The sequence below is a fragment of the Staurois parvus genome, unplaced genomic scaffold (assembly GCF_062004578.1).
Source record: "Staurois parvus isolate SC_StPar_1 unplaced genomic scaffold, SC_StPar_1.0 ptg000631l, whole genome shotgun sequence".
Taxonomy (NCBI): Eukaryota; Metazoa; Chordata; class Amphibia; order Anura; family Ranidae; genus Staurois; species Staurois parvus.
Window position 1 is genome coordinate 44,316 of NW_028318427.1, and position 19,067 is coordinate 63,382.

The 19,067-nt window shown below is 42.7% G+C and overlaps 1 protein-coding gene across 1 annotated transcript; it reads left to right on the forward strand.

The window, feature by feature from the left end:
• Positions 1-59: 59 nt before the first annotated feature.
• Positions 60-18,010, forward strand: CYP21A2 (cytochrome P450 family 21 subfamily A member 2). Its single transcript, XM_089693389.1, has 10 exons — positions 60-294; positions 2,356-2,445; positions 4,544-4,698; positions 6,878-6,973; positions 7,923-8,033; positions 10,558-10,644; positions 11,247-11,456; positions 13,250-13,419; positions 15,725-15,828; positions 16,793-18,010. The coding sequence occupies exons 1-10, from the start codon at positions 60-62 to the stop codon at positions 17,062-17,064; spliced, it is 1,530 nt and encodes a 509-aa protein (XP_089549515.1). The 3' UTR covers positions 17,065-18,010.
• Positions 18,011-19,067: the final 1,057 nt, after the last annotated feature.

Genomic DNA, 19,067 nt, shown 5'->3' on the forward strand with positions numbered 1-19,067 from the left:
AAGGTTATACCCGTCCCTACTCTACAAATACTCCATCAGTCCCCAGTGTCTCTGTCATTATGGTCCTTCTGCTGCTGCTGCCTCCTCTCCTCCTCCTGGTCTGTCTGTACTTCGGATGTTCACCATGGAGGGTCCCAGGATCCCCCCAGACTGGCAGAAAGTACCCCCCACGTCTCCCTTCTCTACCCTTCCTGGGTAATATGTTTGATCTAGGACGCTCGGATCTACCTCGCCACTTCCTGCAACTTTCCCAGAAATATGGCCCCATTTTCCGACTGAGCTTCTGGGGAAAAGGTAAGTGCGAGAGTTTGTAAAGATTGCAAAACATCTCAATTACAACCTGTTTGCAACTGAATTTTTAATTTGAAGATCATTCAATGAGTTTAGAAAAGACAAAAAATGATTTACTCCACACACTACTGTAAAGTGTAAGCCAAACACCGAATGAACAGGCTGCATGTAATCTGGCTTCTCTTTGCAAATGACTCACTTGTTATACAGAAAGTAGCTTTTTGTGAATATAGATTAAACATTTGTGCAATAAGAACAATAAGGGTCAGTTCACACTATAGAAAACAAAGTCCAGATGCCTTCCGGCACGCACGTTTTGGTGCATTTTTTGATGCGTGCCAGTTAATTTTTTCCCCTCTCTTCTTTAATTTAAATAGGGACATGTGCATTTTTGGTGCATTTTTTGATGCGTTTTACTGCTTTCCAGTGCAGTTCTGTGCAGGAAAAATGCATCCTGTTCTACTCTCCTCTCCTTTAGGCGCACCCTGAAAACCCATTTCTTCAGGGAAGCCTACCCCACCCCCTGCTAACTTGCCGACCTCCTCCACTCTTCCTACCACTCCATCCCCCACAGCTATCTCCTCCTGTGCTACTATCCCCTCCCTCCTAGATTGTAAGCTTGAAAGAGCAGGGCCCTCGATCCCCTCATGTTTTGCACTGTATTGTTATTGTTCTGTCTCCCATTGTAATGTACAGCGCTGAGCGAACTATTAGCGTTTTATAAATACTGTATAATAATAATGTGGAATTTCCCTCAGTTTTAAGTGTTTGTGTTAGTTCATGAAATTAACACACACATATCTCTACTGAATACTGATGTATTTTATGCACAAAATGCTTGAAAACTGTATTCCAACAGAATCGCATGGTACTGTACAGCAGCACAGTTCATCGCGCTGCTTTACAGTGGCATACAACGTTTTGTACAGTTGAAATAAAGTTTGTAAAGAATACAAAAAAGGAGCTGTGTGTGAAGCACTGAACCGCATACTACTCTGCCCTCTACCGCAGCCAGGAACAGACAGCTCCAGCAACTGTCTGCTTCTGTGTAAACAGCCCTAAACCATAACTAAACACAAAAACAAAAATGTAATATATTGCAGCTTACCAGTTTTACAGTACATGCACTAGTTGAGTTAGTCTACATTTTTTTTCAGGCTAAGACAATTTACAGCAAGTACAGAAAATACCTGTTGATCTTGCCAGAAATGTCCTTGTCCCTTCCTGTGAGATGAGCTAGTTGCAAAAACATTATTTTTCTCATGCAACTACAAATCCCATCACCCCACATTAAATGGAGATGGAGAGAGGAAGACATGTTTGAAGTTTAGTCTGGGTAGCAACCATGACTGTTTTTATAGATAATAGTGTAGCTACCCAGGAAAGGTAGGGGGTATATTTATAAACAAACAAAAAACAATTGCTGATTGATTGTATCAGCATTTACACATTTGTCATAAATATTCCCCATAGTGTCTAATATGTTTACATTCTGTGATCATCAGTTCCATCCAGTGGTCATAGTGCAATATTTTCCTGAAATACCTCATCCAGGAAAATACCAGATTATGACCACTAGATGAAGCTGACAAACATGGAAAATAAGCATATTAGAAACATTACAGGGATTATTCTTGACGGCTGTGTGACTGCAGATACATTCACATAAAAACAGTGTTATTTGCAGGATTACTAGTTGAAAATAAATTTGAAAAAAGAACGTACAGCCATCAAACATAAGGATTGTTGTATAATAAATGTTTTTGGGTTTGGATACGCTTTAAGTAATGTGTGTGCAGTACATTATCATGAGTATAATGAATCCATCCAATTACATAAATGAACTGAAAAAAAATCTGAGCATTTAAATAAGCAGATAATGTACAGGAAAGGGCCTCTTGTGTAATGTCTAAGGCTGTATGTAGCTAGAACAATTGTGTGAGCCAATAAATTTATTCTGAAGATGAGAAACCCATTTGAATTGTTCCAGATAATATACCCTACATAACCTGGAATGCACCCTTTGCAGCTTGGTGACTGTTTTTTGTTCTTTCCTCAAAATAGATATTGTTGTGTTGAACAGTGCAGGGTTGATCCGCGAAGCTCTCATCAAAAACTGGGCTGATTTTGCTGGCCGACCTAAGAGTTATGTTGGTAGGTACATTCATTTTATAGTCATGCATCTGTTATCTAAACTAAAATAGTTTGGCCAAAATGGTTCCTGTATTAAAAGATCTCTCCAGCAAAGCAGATATGGTATCCTGGTGATCTGGGGAATCGGGTCTATACCCGATTGACCTCTGTACCTCATCAGCTCCACAGTTTTCCATTCTAAAGATGCCTTGGTGTTGGTGGTTAATTTCAGGGTTTGCTCACTGAGGTTTTTTGTCTATATTTCTGCACAGCTAAGTATTTGGTACATACTGTATATGCTAGTAGAGAGGTTGTTCGATAAACAAATTACAAAATTCCACTAGAACAGCTTATCTCATCCATGTTTCCATGGAATCTTAAGGTTCCACCATCCAAAGGAGCATTCTTCCCACTGGCCAGCCATGTAAGGCGCTTTCTTCCCACTGGCCAGCCATGTAAGGCGCTTTCTTCCCACTGGCCAGCCATGTAAGGCGCTTTCTTCCCACTGGCCAGCCATGTAAGGCGCTTTCTTCCCACTGGCCAGCCATGTAAGGCGCTTTCTTCCCACTGGCCAGCCATGTAAGGCGCTTTCTTTCCACTGGCCAGCCATGTAAGGCGCTTTCTTCCCACTGGCCAGCCAAGTAAGGAGCTTTCTTCCCACTGGCCAGCCAAGTAAGGAGCTTTCTTCCCACTGGCCATGAGTCTACTAAGACTCTTCACTGATCTCATTGAATGTTAGAAAGCACTACAAAATTATTATTATTATTATTTTAATTTCATTTTTACTGAAAATGATACAGCCATATAGGGAAGCCTTGAATGTCAAATAAACCAAATACACCACATTTATTATTCTTTTATTTATTCTTAGATCTACAACTTGATCTTCACGCTAATGTCTCCTGAGCGGTAAATCTAATCTTCGCAGTGGTTCCCTAAGACCTGAAAGTTATTACAAGGGTTCTTCTGTGTTAAAAAAATAAAGGCTGCTCTAGAATATGGAATTTTAGGACCATGTGCACCCAGACAAAGATTTACACACCTTTATCCATGTATCCCCAGTCAACACTTTTTGTTACAGTGAAAGGTGGTTTCCAGTTTACACCACATTGTTGTGAAAATTACCATCTTTCTTTTTTATTGTTGAGTGAGGAAGGGTTAGAACCGCTCTTAGATTTGTATTGCTCTATGTATCCCCTTTGGTCTATTTGAGGGTATTTTCCTTCACTTCCAGGTATGTCACCAAGACAGCAAATGAGTCACAGATAGTTCATGCTGGAAAACTAGCAGGTTCACATAACTTCCCCTATCCCCTGAAACACGTATCATTACTTACCTTTTCATTAGTCCCCCTGCTCCAATCAGTACCCAAGTGTGATGAGAAATACCCAATGATTCCGGATATAGGGTGACATGTAACTTACTGCCACATGATGGTGCTGGTGGTTGGCCGTACACCCACCCAGCACTTTCCCATAGGTGTGGAGAAAGAGAGAGTGATCACTTGCCTTACTCATTGCTTCCTCTCACTGCACAGGGTAGTTGAAGATAGAATGTAAGGTCATATAAAGTGAATCTATTTCTTTGCCCTCCATGGACAAAATCATGAGTTGGTTTTAAACACCATTTTTTTTATTCTTTTTTTCTATGGTTGAACGGGATTGAATTTTGTCTTTTTTCAGCCAGACTAACTATGTAATGGACTTGAATCCATTCCCTTTGCTCCTTGGTATGAGCCATTCGAAATCTGATTTATTGCTGGTTTGCGAGAGATAATATCATGATCAGTGAGGTGTATTGGTATAAACCTGTAGGGAGAAGAGATTCTGGTCTCCCAGAGTTGCCACCAACCAATGTGCAATACATCACAAGAGTTTATTTTTTCACTAGCAAAACTGTGTTTATTCATTGAATGGGATGAATATGAAAGTGTGTGTCTGCGAGTGTAAAGGTGTTGTCGTTGCAGGGTTGGTGAGCGCCAAATGATTAGCTAGAATATGGCTCATTCTACAAGTAGACTAAAAATCCCCATTGTACAGTGCACATACTGGAAGTAGACGAGCTCCTGGTTGCTGCTGCCACCACCCATACAATGTAATGTGTTCTGTCTGTGATTCAGGTGACCTAATCTCTTACGGCGGGAAGGATTTGTCGCTGGGAGACTACACCGCCACCTGGAAGGTACAGAGACGTCTTACCCACCAGGCCTTACAGAAAAGAGTGCGCCAGGGTCTGGACACCCTGCTGGAGGAGGACGCTGGGAAGCTGTGTCAGGTGATGGTTTATGGGGGCATGTTAGAACTGTTCTTTAAGTAAGTTTGCAAATATCTAAAACTTCAGATGAAACCTTCCACCATCCAGGTATCTTGCCAGTTCCGGCACTGTGAAGTTGAACCTCCTTGGAGTGATGCTTTCTGTGCAGATAAGGGGTAACAATTTTCCATTTTGGTCACTTTTAACCAAAGCCCAACCAAAAAAAAAAATGGAAATCAAGAAAGAGGTTATGTCACATTTTTATTGCCATTTGTGTTCCAGTTGGGAACATTTTTGCTGGCTTCAACTTTATTGTGCCAGCACATCAGAGGACACTCCACAGTCCACACCACCACCACCCCCTCTGACGCATTTTGCCCCCTACTTAAAATGTGCTGGAACAATGAAGTTTATTTTAGCTATCTGGAAAAGCTCCATTCATTTCTTGCTTTCTTGTCCCAGTGAGAACTACACTCCCATTTCAAGTACGGGACAGTATTAAGGAAAAATGTCTCTAATGGGGTCGCAGACAATAGTAATTTAAAAAAAAAAAAAAAAAGAGGAGCTGGAAGTTTCAAGGGGAGAAATGGGCTGAGGGACACAGAGGCATTTGATCCCTGGGCCATTACTCTTAAGACTAGTGGCCCTGCATGGAGATACGTCATTCAGATGTTGATCAGAGTGGGACCTGCAGCCAGTAACACATGCTGAGCATTATATATGTAGCGCATCGCAGGAGGAGCTGCTGGTGCAAGGATTCTCTCCCCAACAATTAGTGTACACACAGACAGGTGCACAGCATTTTGTCTATTCCCACTGGTTTAAATAGAACAGTCTATGGTGTCTTTTTGATGCTTTACTGTGAAGGTGAACTTGGATGGGGTGAAGAGAGCATGTATAACCCAAAACTGCTGAAAATAATTCTTTGAGGACTCTTTCTTTTACAATGAGCTGCACAAAAAGGTCCGGCTTGACTCTCTATTGCTAAGAGGCGACTATGACTTCTTCCAAATAACTGAAAACTTCACGTGGTCACTAAGGTCCCACATTTAAATAGTTTTACTCACAATGCCTCAAGATCGTCAGTTGTCTCCTTCCGATATCCACTGGGCACTCTTCAGTGAGAACGATACAAACTAACATCAACATAGGACAGCTGGACACTCTTCCCCTGACTTCCTCCTGGTTCCAATGAGCTCTCCAGACACAGACTTTGTGAAACCCCCAGCTGAAGCTCCAGCTTGGACTCCTTAACAGTGCTTCCATCAGTCTGCCCTTGGGGGAAGAACCCCTAGACAGTGGTCTTCTCTGTCAGGAACCTCCTCCCTCCACCCCAGGTTTCAGATTATTTATGGGCTCCCTAGTCACCTACTGGGCACACCTCCCCAGGGATTGGCTGGATCTCCATAAATATTCAGGCTGCTTCCCCTATGCGTCCTCCCACTATAATTCTAGAGTCCTCTAGAATACAGGTAGAAGTAATCAGATCAACAGCCTATGGGACACAGAACCGGCCAGAGCAATCAACCCCTGCTCCACTTACTACAGAGAAGCTAAACACAATTTACATACACTAACTAGGAGGGTGCTACATATAGCTATCTACTCCCTGTTCAAACTTCAGATCATCTGGCAAGGAAGTCTTTCATCACCAATGTACAGTTGTACCTCTGAGATGTTATGTGATCAAATACCAAGAAATAAAAGGAAGGAGAAGGAAGCTCATACTGCAGCATGTAAAAACATGCGTCACAATACCATTTCCTTTTAAGAACACTCACTTTTCACCATGACCACCATCAATGAGGCACCATGGCACACTTTTCAAGAGTTGCACCTGTAGTTACACTTTAAAAAATAATTTACCATAAAAGGGCCATATGGTTCTCTTTGCCCTACAGGCCTAAGGTTCCAGGTCCTCCAGTGGCTGGAACACACAAATCTGGGCAGGAACTCCCAGCTGGACAGAAAAAGCCAACAGAATATGGTAGGAGATCTCCCTGTTGGAGTACGTCATTTTGTTTTATCAGAAGCCAAGGCTGACTTGGTCCACCAGGCTTCACCTATAAGAATAATATCACTTATACTTTAAGTTCTGGTGCTATAAAGAAGTGATAGAGCAGTATGAAGATGATATTGAGTAATAGGTTTGAGTGATGAGGTAGGATATCAGCTGACTGTCACTGTTCTTTGTCTCCAGGATTTCCTCCAGCGACGTGGGGATCCAGTGAACATAGCTGAAGAGTTCTCTTTGCGCACGTGTAGACTGATTGCAGCACTGACGTTTGGTATAAGTGTAAGATTCATATCTGCTGATTTGTGAACTGCTGCCCTTCACAGGGGAGAAGGGTGGGCTAAAATTCAGTGATGGAGCAATAGAACAAGTCTCATTTCTTTCTTTTTTTTTTTTCTTCTTATTACTGTGATCGTCCTCAATAAACAGTATATGTAGTACTTTGTCCCATCTTCCTTCAGGCTGTGGAAAGCTAGCTATTTGATCAGTCAGGGCGTGATAATCCCCCTCTCCCCTTCTTGGCCACCATGGTCACCCGACAACGCATCTGGAAAGGAGATCGGTGCATTGATAGCTGGTATTGTCTCTGCCTTCATGCACTTTCCCCAGACAAATGCCTGCAAGAGGAATACAGTGAGATGGCAAAGCCTTCTCCAGGGCATGTCTCGGGCAAGTGCTTGGACCTGGAGAGAAGAGCCAGCTATCAATGCAGCAATCTCCTTGCTGGATGCGTTGTTGGAAAGCCAAGAGGGGAGGATGGGGGGTGTCCTGTCCAATCACGTAGTTAGCCTTTCCCAGCATGTAGGAAGGTGGTAGATCATACTACATGTACTTTGTCCCCTGGGGACAGAACACTGTAATAAAAAACAAAGGACACTAATTCTATAAGAATGTTCAACCTCTTTTTAGCTGCAGATTATTCTGTTACCATTTTGCTTTTGAAAAGACATTATAGGAGACCTTCTCTCTAAATAATCTGTATATACTGTAGGCAACAATAAAGAATATTCTAAAAATCCTAAATATAAGAATATATCTTATTATTAATAAGCCCATAATAGGAGAGATCCATAATTTCAAACTTCTATGTGTTTCTGTGTCTTACAAGCTTGTGAATCCCATAATACGCATGTTTGGTAATAGAAAAAGTTGTTTTTCTAGAAAGACAATACAATGCTAGTATGAGTATTCATTTCTTGTTTTCATCCCTTGTGTCTTATTCATCTTTCAGTATGAGCTCTCAGACCCCACATTTCAGGAAATCCATGAATGTATTACTAATATTGTGAAACTATTTGAGGCTCCAGCTGTCAACGCTTTGGACTTTATCCCAATTCTCAGGGTGAGAGATGTACACATCTGTATACATTAGACATAAATAATGGGTATTTTATGAGTCTGTCGCTCCTTCTGCAGAGAGACACAGAGATACACAGGGGTTGATTTACTAAAGGGAAACAGACTGTGCACTTTGCAAAGTGCAGCTGCACCTGAGCTTAGTAAATGAGGTAAAGCTTCACTTTGCAAAGAATAACCAATCACATGCAAGGAAAATAAAAAAACAGCATTTTTGCTTGCATGCGATTGGATGGTGGAAGCTTCTGCTCATTTACTAAGCTCTGGAGTAACTGCTCTTGCAGAGTGCACAGGCTATTTGTCTTTAGTAAATCAACCCCACAGAGAGAAGGAAGCTACTGTATGTAGGACCATCCTAGGGCCCCATACAGCGTACCTGACAGGACCCCCTATCAGTGGTCCTATTCACTAACCCACACTCTGCATCCCCTGCATTCCCTCTTACACCCTATCTTACTTTACACCACCTGCATTCTCCATTAACCAATGCTCTGCACCATTTGCATCTCCCACTACTCAATCTGTACCCTCATTACACCTCACACTGTACCCCTCCCCCCAACTCCAAACTCTGCACTCCTTGCATCCCCCATTATCGCCTATTCTGTATCCCAATTACACTGTACCTCTTATATGCCCAATACCCCTCACTCTTTACCCAACATTCTTCACCCCCTGCATTCCCCATTACCTTGCAATCTGCACCCCCTGCACTCTTCATTACACCTCATTCTGCACCCCTTACTTCCCCTATTACTCCACATTCTATATCCCCTATTACTCCACACCCTTGCATCCCCCATTAACCTGCACTCTGCATCCCTCATTACACCTCAGTTTGCACCCCCTGTTTCCTCATTACCTTATATTTTGCACCCCTCATTCCATCTAAGTCTGCACCCACTGCATTCCCCGTTACTTCACATCCTGCTTCCCCCCGTTATCCCAAATTCTGCATCACTCCACACTCTGCATCACTGCCGCCCCATTACCCTGCAATCTGCACCCTTTGTATCCCCTTTGCACCTCATTCTTACCCCCTGCATCCCTCATTACACCTCAGTATGTGCCTCCTGCCTCTCCAATGACCCCCCCATTCTGCACCCTTTGCATCCCCATTACATTTTACTCTGCACCACTCTATTTCCCAATGCACCTCAAAATCCTCTCAAGCTCAATCAGGTTGGATGGAGACCATTGGTGAACAGCCATTTTCAGTTCTCTTTAGAGATGTTCAATAGGTTGCAAGTCAGGGCTCCTGTAGGCCACTCTGAGACATTCAGAGTTGCCCCTAAGCCCCCCCTGTTTTGTCTTGGCTGTGTGCTTGGGATTGTTGTCAGGTTGGAAGGTGATGAGCGCTGTGGAACAGGTTTTCATTGAGGATATCTGTGTTTTGCTGTATTCAGCTTTCCCTCAATCCTGACCAGTCTCCAGTCCCTGCTGCTGAAACACAACCCCACAGTATGATGCTGCCACCACCATGCTTCAATGTTGGGAGGTATTGGGCAAGTGATGAGCGGTGCCTGGTTTCCACCAGCCATAACGTTTAGAATCAAGGCCAAACAGTTCAATCTTGGTTTCATCAGACCAGAGAATCTTGTTCCTCACAGTATGAGAGTCCTTCAGGTGATTTGTTTGCAAACTCCAAGCGGGCTTTCATGTGCTTGCACTAAGGAGAGGCTTCCATCTACCCACTTTGCCGTAAAGCCCAGACCAGTAGAGGGCTGCAGTGATGGTTGTCCTTCTGGAATTTTGTCCCATCTCCACACAAGATCTCTGGAGCTCAGTCAGAGTGACCATTGGGTTCTTGGTCCCGTCTTATACTTAGGCCCTCCTCCCCTGCCTGCTCAGTATATCCGGGCGACCAGCTCTTGGAAGAGTCCTGGTTGTGCCAAACCTCTTCCACTTGAGAATGATAAAGGCCATTGTGCTCTTCAGAACCTTCAGTGCAGGAGGAACTTTTTGTAGCCTTCCCCAGATGTGTGTTTTTCAATAATCCTGTCTCCGAGCTCTGCAGGCATTTACTTTTGAACTCATGGCTTTTGTTCTGATACAGTATGCATTGTCAGCTGTGAGGCCTTTCAGATCTTGTCCAATCAATTTAATTTACCAGAGGTGGACTCCAATCAAGGTGTATAAACATCTCAGCAATGATCAAGAGAAATAGGAGGCACCTGAGCTAAATTTTAAGTGTTGTTGCAAAGGGTCTGAATACTTATGCCAATTTGATATTTCAGTTTTTAATTTTTTCATAAATTTGCAAACCTTTCTAAAATTCTGTTTTTACTTTGTCATTATAGGGTACTGAGTGTAGATTGAGAAAAAAAATGAATTCAAACAACTGTGGTATCCGTGTGTAACATAACAAAATTGAGAAATGTGAAGGGGGTCTGAATATTTTGTGAATGCTCTGTATTTCACTTTCTGTTCATTCAGGGTGACATGGGAAAAAGCTTTGTGAAGTGTAACTAATGTTTACTCAATGTATTCATATCTTCTCCCCTTATCAGAAACTCCGAAATGGATCCCTAAACTGTCTCTTAAATGCCGTAGAGAAGAGAGACCACTTTGTGAGCCGTCAGATGGATAAGCATAAGGTGTGTGAGGATAATGGGTCATGCTCAAAGATTTCCTCTTCATGTATGCCATCCAGTTCTGGTCACCAGTCCTCAGGAAGGATTTACTAGAACTGGAAAGAGTCCAGAGAATAGCAACGAAGCTAATGAAGGCGTGGGAGGATCTCGGTTGTGAAGAATGACTACAAGCATTAGCCGCTTAAGAGAGGATAATGCTGGTGAATATTCAAATATCCTAATGGTTCCAGCATTGGGAGGAAACTATTCAGTCTCAGGTCACTCATGAAGACATGGCACTCAATGAAGTTGGATGAGAAAAGGTTCAACCTTATGCTGTGTAAGGGGTGTTTTTACTGTTCGAACTGGCAGGATGTGGAACTCCCTTCCACAATCGGTGGTTTCAGCAGGTAATGTTGCTAATTTCAAAATATTCTTAGATGGTCATCTTATTGAACACAATATACAGGGATGTGGGAAATCATAGGGACATAATACTTACACACATTCTCACAGGTTGAATTGGATGGACTGATGTCTTTATTCAACTTTAACAACCATGTATGTAAAAAAAATCTCCAATATAGTAACCCAATAATATGGTAACCCATCTGTCTCCCCATCAGTCTGATCCCCCCACCGAAGAGTCTCAGGAGGACATCTTGGATGAAATGATCCGCTTTCTAAAACAGAAGTGCAAGGCGGACGGCAGTGATTCCTCCCAGCTGACAGAAGAACACATTCACATGGCTGCGGTAGATCTACTCATTGGAGGGACAGAAACCACAGCTTCCACCTTAACCTGGACCATGGCCTTCCTTCTCCATTACCCTAAGGTGTGACCCCAGACAAAATACAATCCATGTAAGATGAGGAGAATGGCCCTAAATCATGGTCAGGTCCCCCATTTTCCCACATTCCCCTCACAAATGAGAACGTTCACCTGCAGAGTTTTATCTAGAAGTCCTTTTACAGGTTTGCTGATGTTTCATGCGTTCCTCTTTCTTTAACCACTTGCCTACTGGGCACTTTTATCCCTTTCTTGCCCAAGCCAATTTCTAGCTTTCAGCACTGTTGCACTTTGAAGTACGCTGCCTTGCAATACTATCCAAACTACATTTTTATCATTTTTTTTAGACAAATAGAGCTTTCTTTTGGTGGTATTTGGTCATCAGTGCAGTGTTTATTTTTTGCTAAACAAACGTAAAAAGACCAAACATTTTCAAAAAACAAAGTTTTTCTTAGTTTTTGTTATAAAGTTTTTGTAAATTTTGTGTTTTTTCATATTCACTGATGTGCGCTGTTAAGGTTGCACTGAGAGGCACTGATAGAGGTACTGATGGCCAGCACTGATCTGTACTGACAGCCAGCACTGATGGGCACTGATACAAAGCACTGATGGACGCTATTAGCCACACTGATGGGGCTACACTGATAATCAGGGCACTAATGATCAGTGTAGATGTCCCCTCTGAAGAACGCAGCTTACCTGTTCTTCTCTCCTCATTCGCTCACTGTTAGCGCGAGGAGAGGACTGCCGATAACCAGTATTTCCTATTTACTGTGATCAACTGTGATTGGACACAGCTGATCACATGGTAAAAGTGATTGGCCCTTTACCTGGGCATGTGATCAGTTGTGTCCAAAGGACACAGCGATCACAGCTTGCACACAGTGCGTGTTTCAAGGGGGCGTGCAGGGGTGTGGTTCCGGGAGGACATCCATGGATGCCCTCCCAGGACTAACCAACCGCGCTGTAGCTGTCTTTTGGCTATAGCACGGTCGGGAACTCCAGGCAAACCGCTAAATAATCAGATACAATTCAAGTAAAAAAAGTTTGTATTTTTGTGCACATATTAAATCAGCTATGTTAAACTGCATAGACCTGCCTTGTTTGTTCTCTGATGCAGTTCAGCAATACAGGTCTAGTCCCTCCCCCAACCTGGGAGTGCACTGAGGAAAAAAAGCAGACTGATGAGCTCATCTGTGTCACTCTGCTCTCTCCTCCTATCAGCATGTTCCTTGTTGGCACATGAGCACTGCAGCACTACTAATTGGCTTGTGCTGTTTCTCTTTGTTCTGTACAGGGAGTACAAGAGGCGTATACTGAGTAAAATCTCAGTACTTACACTTCTTTTAAGAAACCTATTTAATGATGTATTAATGAATAAATATCTGTATTGCTTAATGTCTTTTATATCTGCCTGGAGTTAAGCTTTAAAGGACAAGCGCACTTTTAAACAATTCTGAGCTATAGCCTGTTTGCTATGGGGTGTATTTATAAAAATTTCAGAGATATTCACCCTGTGAAACTACATGTACTTTTGTTCTGCAGGAATGGGGGCAAAATCAAATGTTGTTAGGCTATTTTCTCTCCAGGTCGAATGGTCTTCACAGAGTGAATCGGGAAAATACTGCACTGTGACCACCAGATGACACTGCTGATCCTAGGAAATAAATATTTACTTAAACGCTTTACTAAGATTGCCAGATCCATCTAGTGGCCATATATTGCAGTGGTTTACTTTATTCTGTATGACAGAAGAACCTTGCTTTTGTGAAGTCAGGTGACAAGGTAGAAGGATGAATTGATTAGACATTATGCTCATTGACCTCTCTTGACTTTTAGACCCAGGAGAAAATCCACAAAGAGATCATTGAAGCAGTGGGGCCAGATCGATATCCCACATACTCAGAGCGTAACAGGTTACCGTATCTCTGTGCCACCATCTTGGAGATGCTCAGAATGCGGCCAGCAGTTCCCCTTGCAATTCCACATTCTGCCACCAGGGACACCAGGTTAGAAATTACAGTAATGTCCTGCCAGGCTGGCTACTTTCCATTCAAACTGGGCTACCTCAAAAAGTTCGACTTGATTTTGTAAAAAAAAAAAAACTCAAGCTATCTGCCTTGAATGTGTGTAGAATTCGTCCAACAAATGTTTTATAACTAGACCCCTTAAAGTTATGGACCAATCACAACATTTCATGTAAATGTCAAGCATGGACTTGTTCGCAGCTTCCAACCTAGCCTTCCTAATTGGTCAGAGAGACTGCCCAACAAATAAAGGGGCCAATAAGATGATGTGGGAGGAAGGGAGGGGCTAAGCTGAACTTTTTTTATGAGAAGTTGAGATTTGCATATAAGTTGGTTGAAAACACATCGGCATATTACTGGGATTCTCCTTGGCCAACTTTTTATATCAGTGCTATAACTGTCTTTTGGCCATTTATTCAGCCATATCAAGGTGACTTCCAAATACTACATTTTGGTGGATATATCAGAATATTTTGGGGACATCATGACATATATATATCGAACGGTTTGTGTGTCATCGATGTAACCTGGTAGGCAAATAGAGTGGACTGGAATGCACATGCATGAAGAATGATGACTTCACTGTACTAGTCAGTGTACTAGTCAGTTGTTGAGTGAGCATGTGTTCAGTGTGGCTGTCGTATTCAAGATGGCTGAACCAGTAGAACAGGGTTTCTCAACCGGGATCCTGTGAGAGGTCCCCAGGGCCAGGGGTTCTGCCACAATCTACCAGTCAGTAACAGGAAGCTGACAGGTAGATTGCATCCCCTCTGCTAACACATGCAGAGCTACTCAGGCAAGCGGCTATGATTGTGCTAGCTGTGCAGTACTGTTCCCTGCGGCCCCCCACCCGTGTGAATGGACCTGAACTGGACAGGAAGCGTGCCAGAAGAGGACTTATCACAGCCACTTCCCTGCTTGTGCTCTGATCCATGTGCCCTGTCCCTATGTAATCATTCTATTTGTACTGGTAACCATTATCACTGAGAGAGTTCAGAACAGGGGGTAAGGGGAAATTTTCAAATGGAGATACCTGTTCCAGGGATAACTGTCTTCGAGGGAAATTCCCTCACTTTGGGAGATTTCCTCTTTCTGTTGAGTTAGGGGAATTTTGCCCAGTGGCACACAAGGCAGAAATATTACTTGGCAGGAGTAAAGTTTTGGCTACAAATTAAACAGATTGAATGCTGCATAAACGCTACGAACTCAAAATCTCAACTTTTTCAGAAAAAAGTTCAGCTTGGACCAGGGGTGGACTGACAACTCATGGGGCCCCCGGGCAATAGAGGATCATGGGGCCCCTGTGTCCTTGTCCAAACTCAAAAAAGCCTATGAAAAAGGTACCAGGGGCATCTCATGGGGCCCCCCTACTGACCCCGGGCCCTCGGGCAGTGCCCGAGTTTCCAAATGATTAGTCCGCCCCTGGCTTGGACCCTTCCAACATCCTATCTCTTCCTGCCGGTCCCTTTTTACTTGTTGAGCAGCCTCACTTACCAATAGGAAGGGAGGAAGCGGGGAACATTTACAGGAAATGTTGTGAAAGGTTCATAACTTTATGGGGACAAATGTCACAAATATTTGTACAAGCTGCACAAATTTTGGCTGTGATCTCTCTAATAGAATAATTCCTAAGATTGTCAACTCCATCCATGCAAATACCTCAATAAAAAAATATATATTCTGCATTTTGCCCACTAGATGGGACTAACCATCATAGGGATTATTCTATTAGAAAAGTTACAGCCAAAATTTGTGCAGCATGCACAAATGCTGGTGACATTCGTCCAATTAATGTTTTATAAAAAGATCTACAAGTGTATCTCTAAGCAAAACATTTTTGGTTGGAATAAGGCATGGATAGACCCTGTGTCAATTTTTTTTTTATTGCTGTCTGTGGGACCATTAGGAATATTCACCCCTCTTTATTTGTACCGATGACCATTGTCAGCAAGACATAAGGTGAGAAGAAACCCAAATTTGTTTAGTTGTCCCCACAACATGATGGAAGGGAAATTTTTCCAATGGGGACACCTAAGAAGGAAATTCCTCTCTCAATTTAGGAGATTTCCTCTAATTTCTTATTGCATTTCCAGGACAGGAAGTGAAGGGAAATCTCCCTGAAAGGACAGAGCTCAAAATATAACATAGCAGGGGTTTAACTCTTCCCTTCTCTATCCAAAAATAGAAAACTGTTTTCTTTATACACTCACTTTTAGCCTCTCACATATTCCATATCTAGATCTTTTTTGGTGAATTAGCCCTTTAACACTCATCTCATTCTGTTCAGTGTCGCAGGCTATACTGTTCCCAAAGGGACTACAGTCATTCCAAATATCTTTGCTGCTCATCATGATCAGACCATCTGGGAGAATCCTGAACAGTTCTGTCCTGGTATGTATACCTAATTGCACTTATTGTAAGAATAATCTATAAAGCAATTAGATTCAGAGGACCCATTTCAATAACCTACTTTCTCCTCTCTCCTCCCTCTTACACCATTGCAGTTGTACATACATAGTTAGTCTGGCTGAAAAAAGACAAAAGTCCATCCAGTTCAACCATTAAAAAAAAAATATATATATATATATATATATATATATATATATATATATAAATATATATATATATTTTAATGTTTTTACTTCCTTTATCCTTAGCTAGCCAAGAATGATGCATAAGGCCATCCACCACACATCCCAGCAGGCTCTTTGCAAAATCTCCCACAAGGGAATCTGGTGCATGCGCTGACACACCATGGGTCTATGCCGTGGCATGTCTGTACAAGTGCCAGATCTCATTTGAAGATGGCGGTGTGGGTACTGAGGGGCTGAAAACTTAATTTTCAACATCCTAGCCACAAGGCAAGATGGGATGATGCCATCTCTGGGAGTTTTTCAGCCAGACTTCATGAGGTATATAAATGGCCTACACCCATAGGAAAGGTAATATTCAAGTCAAAGCTGCACAGGTTTTATTTATCTACAGGCACCTCTTATCTGCATAGACAGTTTTTAGGAAAAGGTGAACTATGACTTTTTAAGGTGTATAGCCTGCTAAAAAAAACCTGCTTTGATGAACTTTTTCGACAGGAATTCTGAGGAAATCCCCCCCCCCCCCGAATCCTGGCCATACATGCCTTAATATATACGATCAGATAGCAATAACTTCACTTCCAATTGATTTACACTCTTTTGAGGTCAGATTTGATCAAACTGAGCCTGGTGACAGGGTCTCTTTAAGGAGGATGACCACACTTTACAGAACAAGCAGTTCTGCTGACTCTGTGTTTTTTTTTTTTTTTTTCTGCTCTTGGACTCTGTTATTCTGATATTTTGTTATTTTTTTTTTATTCCAGAGCGATTCCTGTCCCAAGCAGAAGGCAACCCCACCTCGCGCTCTCTCCTTTCATTCAGTGTGGGTGCCCGGCTCTGTATCGGCGAGTCATTGGCTCGTATGGAGATATTTTATTTCCTCTCCCACCTCCTGAGGGATTTCTCCTTCTCCCCTCCCTCACCGAACAATCTACCTGACCTCCAAGGGGTCTTCGGGATAAATCTGAAGTGCCATCCTTTCCTAGTCCAGGCCCTGCCTCTGGAGACCATCGTCCCACCACCGGAGAACTCCTGACTTGATATGGATGTAGACTGACTTTTTGAAGAGTCTCCCCACAACCAGCCGCCATATTGACAGCTAATTCTCCATTTCATTTACTAGCTGCCTCACCACTTGCTTTGCCTGCTAAATGACATCTTCATGTGAATTGAAAATTGATGTGTTTTTATTTTCCCTATTGCACAATAATTTGACTTTTCATGTCTAATATTTGTGTATAAAGGATGTTTAATAAATATCCAGCAGGACAGTGACATCACCTTACTAACCATCGTTGGCAGACATGGGGATGCATCTGATTTTCATAACACTGTTGTCAAATGTTGAAGCTGATTGGATAGCACACCCTTGTCAGGCCAATGATGGTTTTCCAGCCAAGCTTCTGGGCCCCCCAGCTATGCAGACTCTCTGTATACTCGTGAAGGAACCACTAGGGGGCGACTAATGCCGCATGTCCTTCCTTGTCTGGCGCCCCCTAGTGTATAATCCATAGGATAGAGGCTAAACTCTAAGCACACATCTAAATGCAAAGCTGAATGGCATACGCAAGATGTTTTGCCTGCAAAAGGATTTGAATTTATGTCCATCCAGTCCTGAGATGTACACAGCTCAGCCACAAAATACAACCATCTCTAGCAGGGACAATGACCTGATTTCTATCTGCTCAATAACCCTTACAGGTTTTGTCCCTCCCCCACCCTGTGACAGGACAGTGAGAGGAGAAGCAGCAGACTCAAGAGCTCATCTCTCTGCTCTTTCCTTCTACCAGCAAGTCCACTGCTCTTCAGCACAATTGATTGGCTCCTTGAGCTTCTTCTCCTTCCCTCACTCTGAGCTCTGCTGCACAGGGGATTGCAAGAGGTTGATACCAAATCAAAATGATGGACAGTATATACAGTGCTTGCGGTTAAAAAAAAAAAGGTAATTTACAGATGTATTAATAAATACAGAGCTGCGTTAATCTGTTTCTTTAGGTCTTGTTCATACCAGGTGCCATTAATTCTTAATGGAACCTCCATGCATCTAGCAATCACCAAAACCCATTGAACTGCAGCACAATGCGTCTATGTGCGATGCGATTTACTGGCAGCTTTTTGTGTGTTCCACGTGCTTAGGGCAGCCTATGGATATTAGTGGGTCGCCCTAAACCGCTACATGCAGAAACAAGCAAAAATGCATTTGCACTCGTATGCACCTTATGGTGTGAATAAGCCCTTAAAATGGAACTGCACTTCATCTGAGCACCGCAAACCAAAAATGCTGTTTAATTCATTGTTAATATTCAAAGCAAACTCCTCCATCCATCCATGTCTCCATGCTTTATTTTGCTGTGAATTCATTTTGAAAAACTCCCCTTAGTATTTCTTGCAGTGGCCATTTTGAGTAAGGGCAGATGATTAACGTAGCATATACTTCCTGGAATCCATCTGCCCCCAGCTCAGTCATTGACTGAGCTGAGAACCCTCCCCTCCCGAAGACTCCTGGGATGTATGACATCATTTGACTAGACATGGAAACCAGGAAATAACTAAAGAAATGTAGTATTAAAAAAAAGTTGAAAACAAGTAAATATGATATAATTTCCTATCTATTTACTAATGGTAGCAGCATAAGGATTTAAAAGAATCCATGTGGATTGAGAGCAGGGGCGGACTGACCATTTGGAAACTCGGGCACTGCCCGAGGGCCCGGGGGCAGTAAGGGGCCCCATGAGATGCCCCTGGTACCTTTTTTATAGGCTTTTTTGAGTTTGGACAAGGACATAGGGGCCGCATGATCCCCTATTGCCCGGGGGCCCCATGAGTTGTCAGTCCGCCCCTGATTGAGAGAGCGAAGTTCCACTTTAAACTTTAAAAATCCACAGGGCTATGCAGATGAGGAGATGCAACAAAGCCCTTGTCCTACACAAAAAAGCAGTCCCCTGGTCATAGCACTGGTCTAACTAGAAAATATATTTTACTTATAAGTTGCTCAATCCAAGCTATTACAAAAAGACAACATTATTTAACCCTTTCATG

Coding starts and splice junctions, on each gene's coding strand:
- CYP21A2 (XM_089693389.1), top strand. CDS start 60: ATGGTCCTTCTGCTGCTGCTGCCTCCTCTCCTCCTCCTGGTCTGTCTG. Junction 6,974..7,922: donor CACTGACGTTTGGTATAAGT/GTAAGATTCATA, acceptor TTCATCTTTCAG/TATGAGCTCTCAGACCCCAC. Junction 10,645..11,246: donor GTCAGATGGATAAGCATAAG/GTGTGTGAGGAT, acceptor TCTCCCCATCAG/TCTGATCCCCCCACCGAAGA.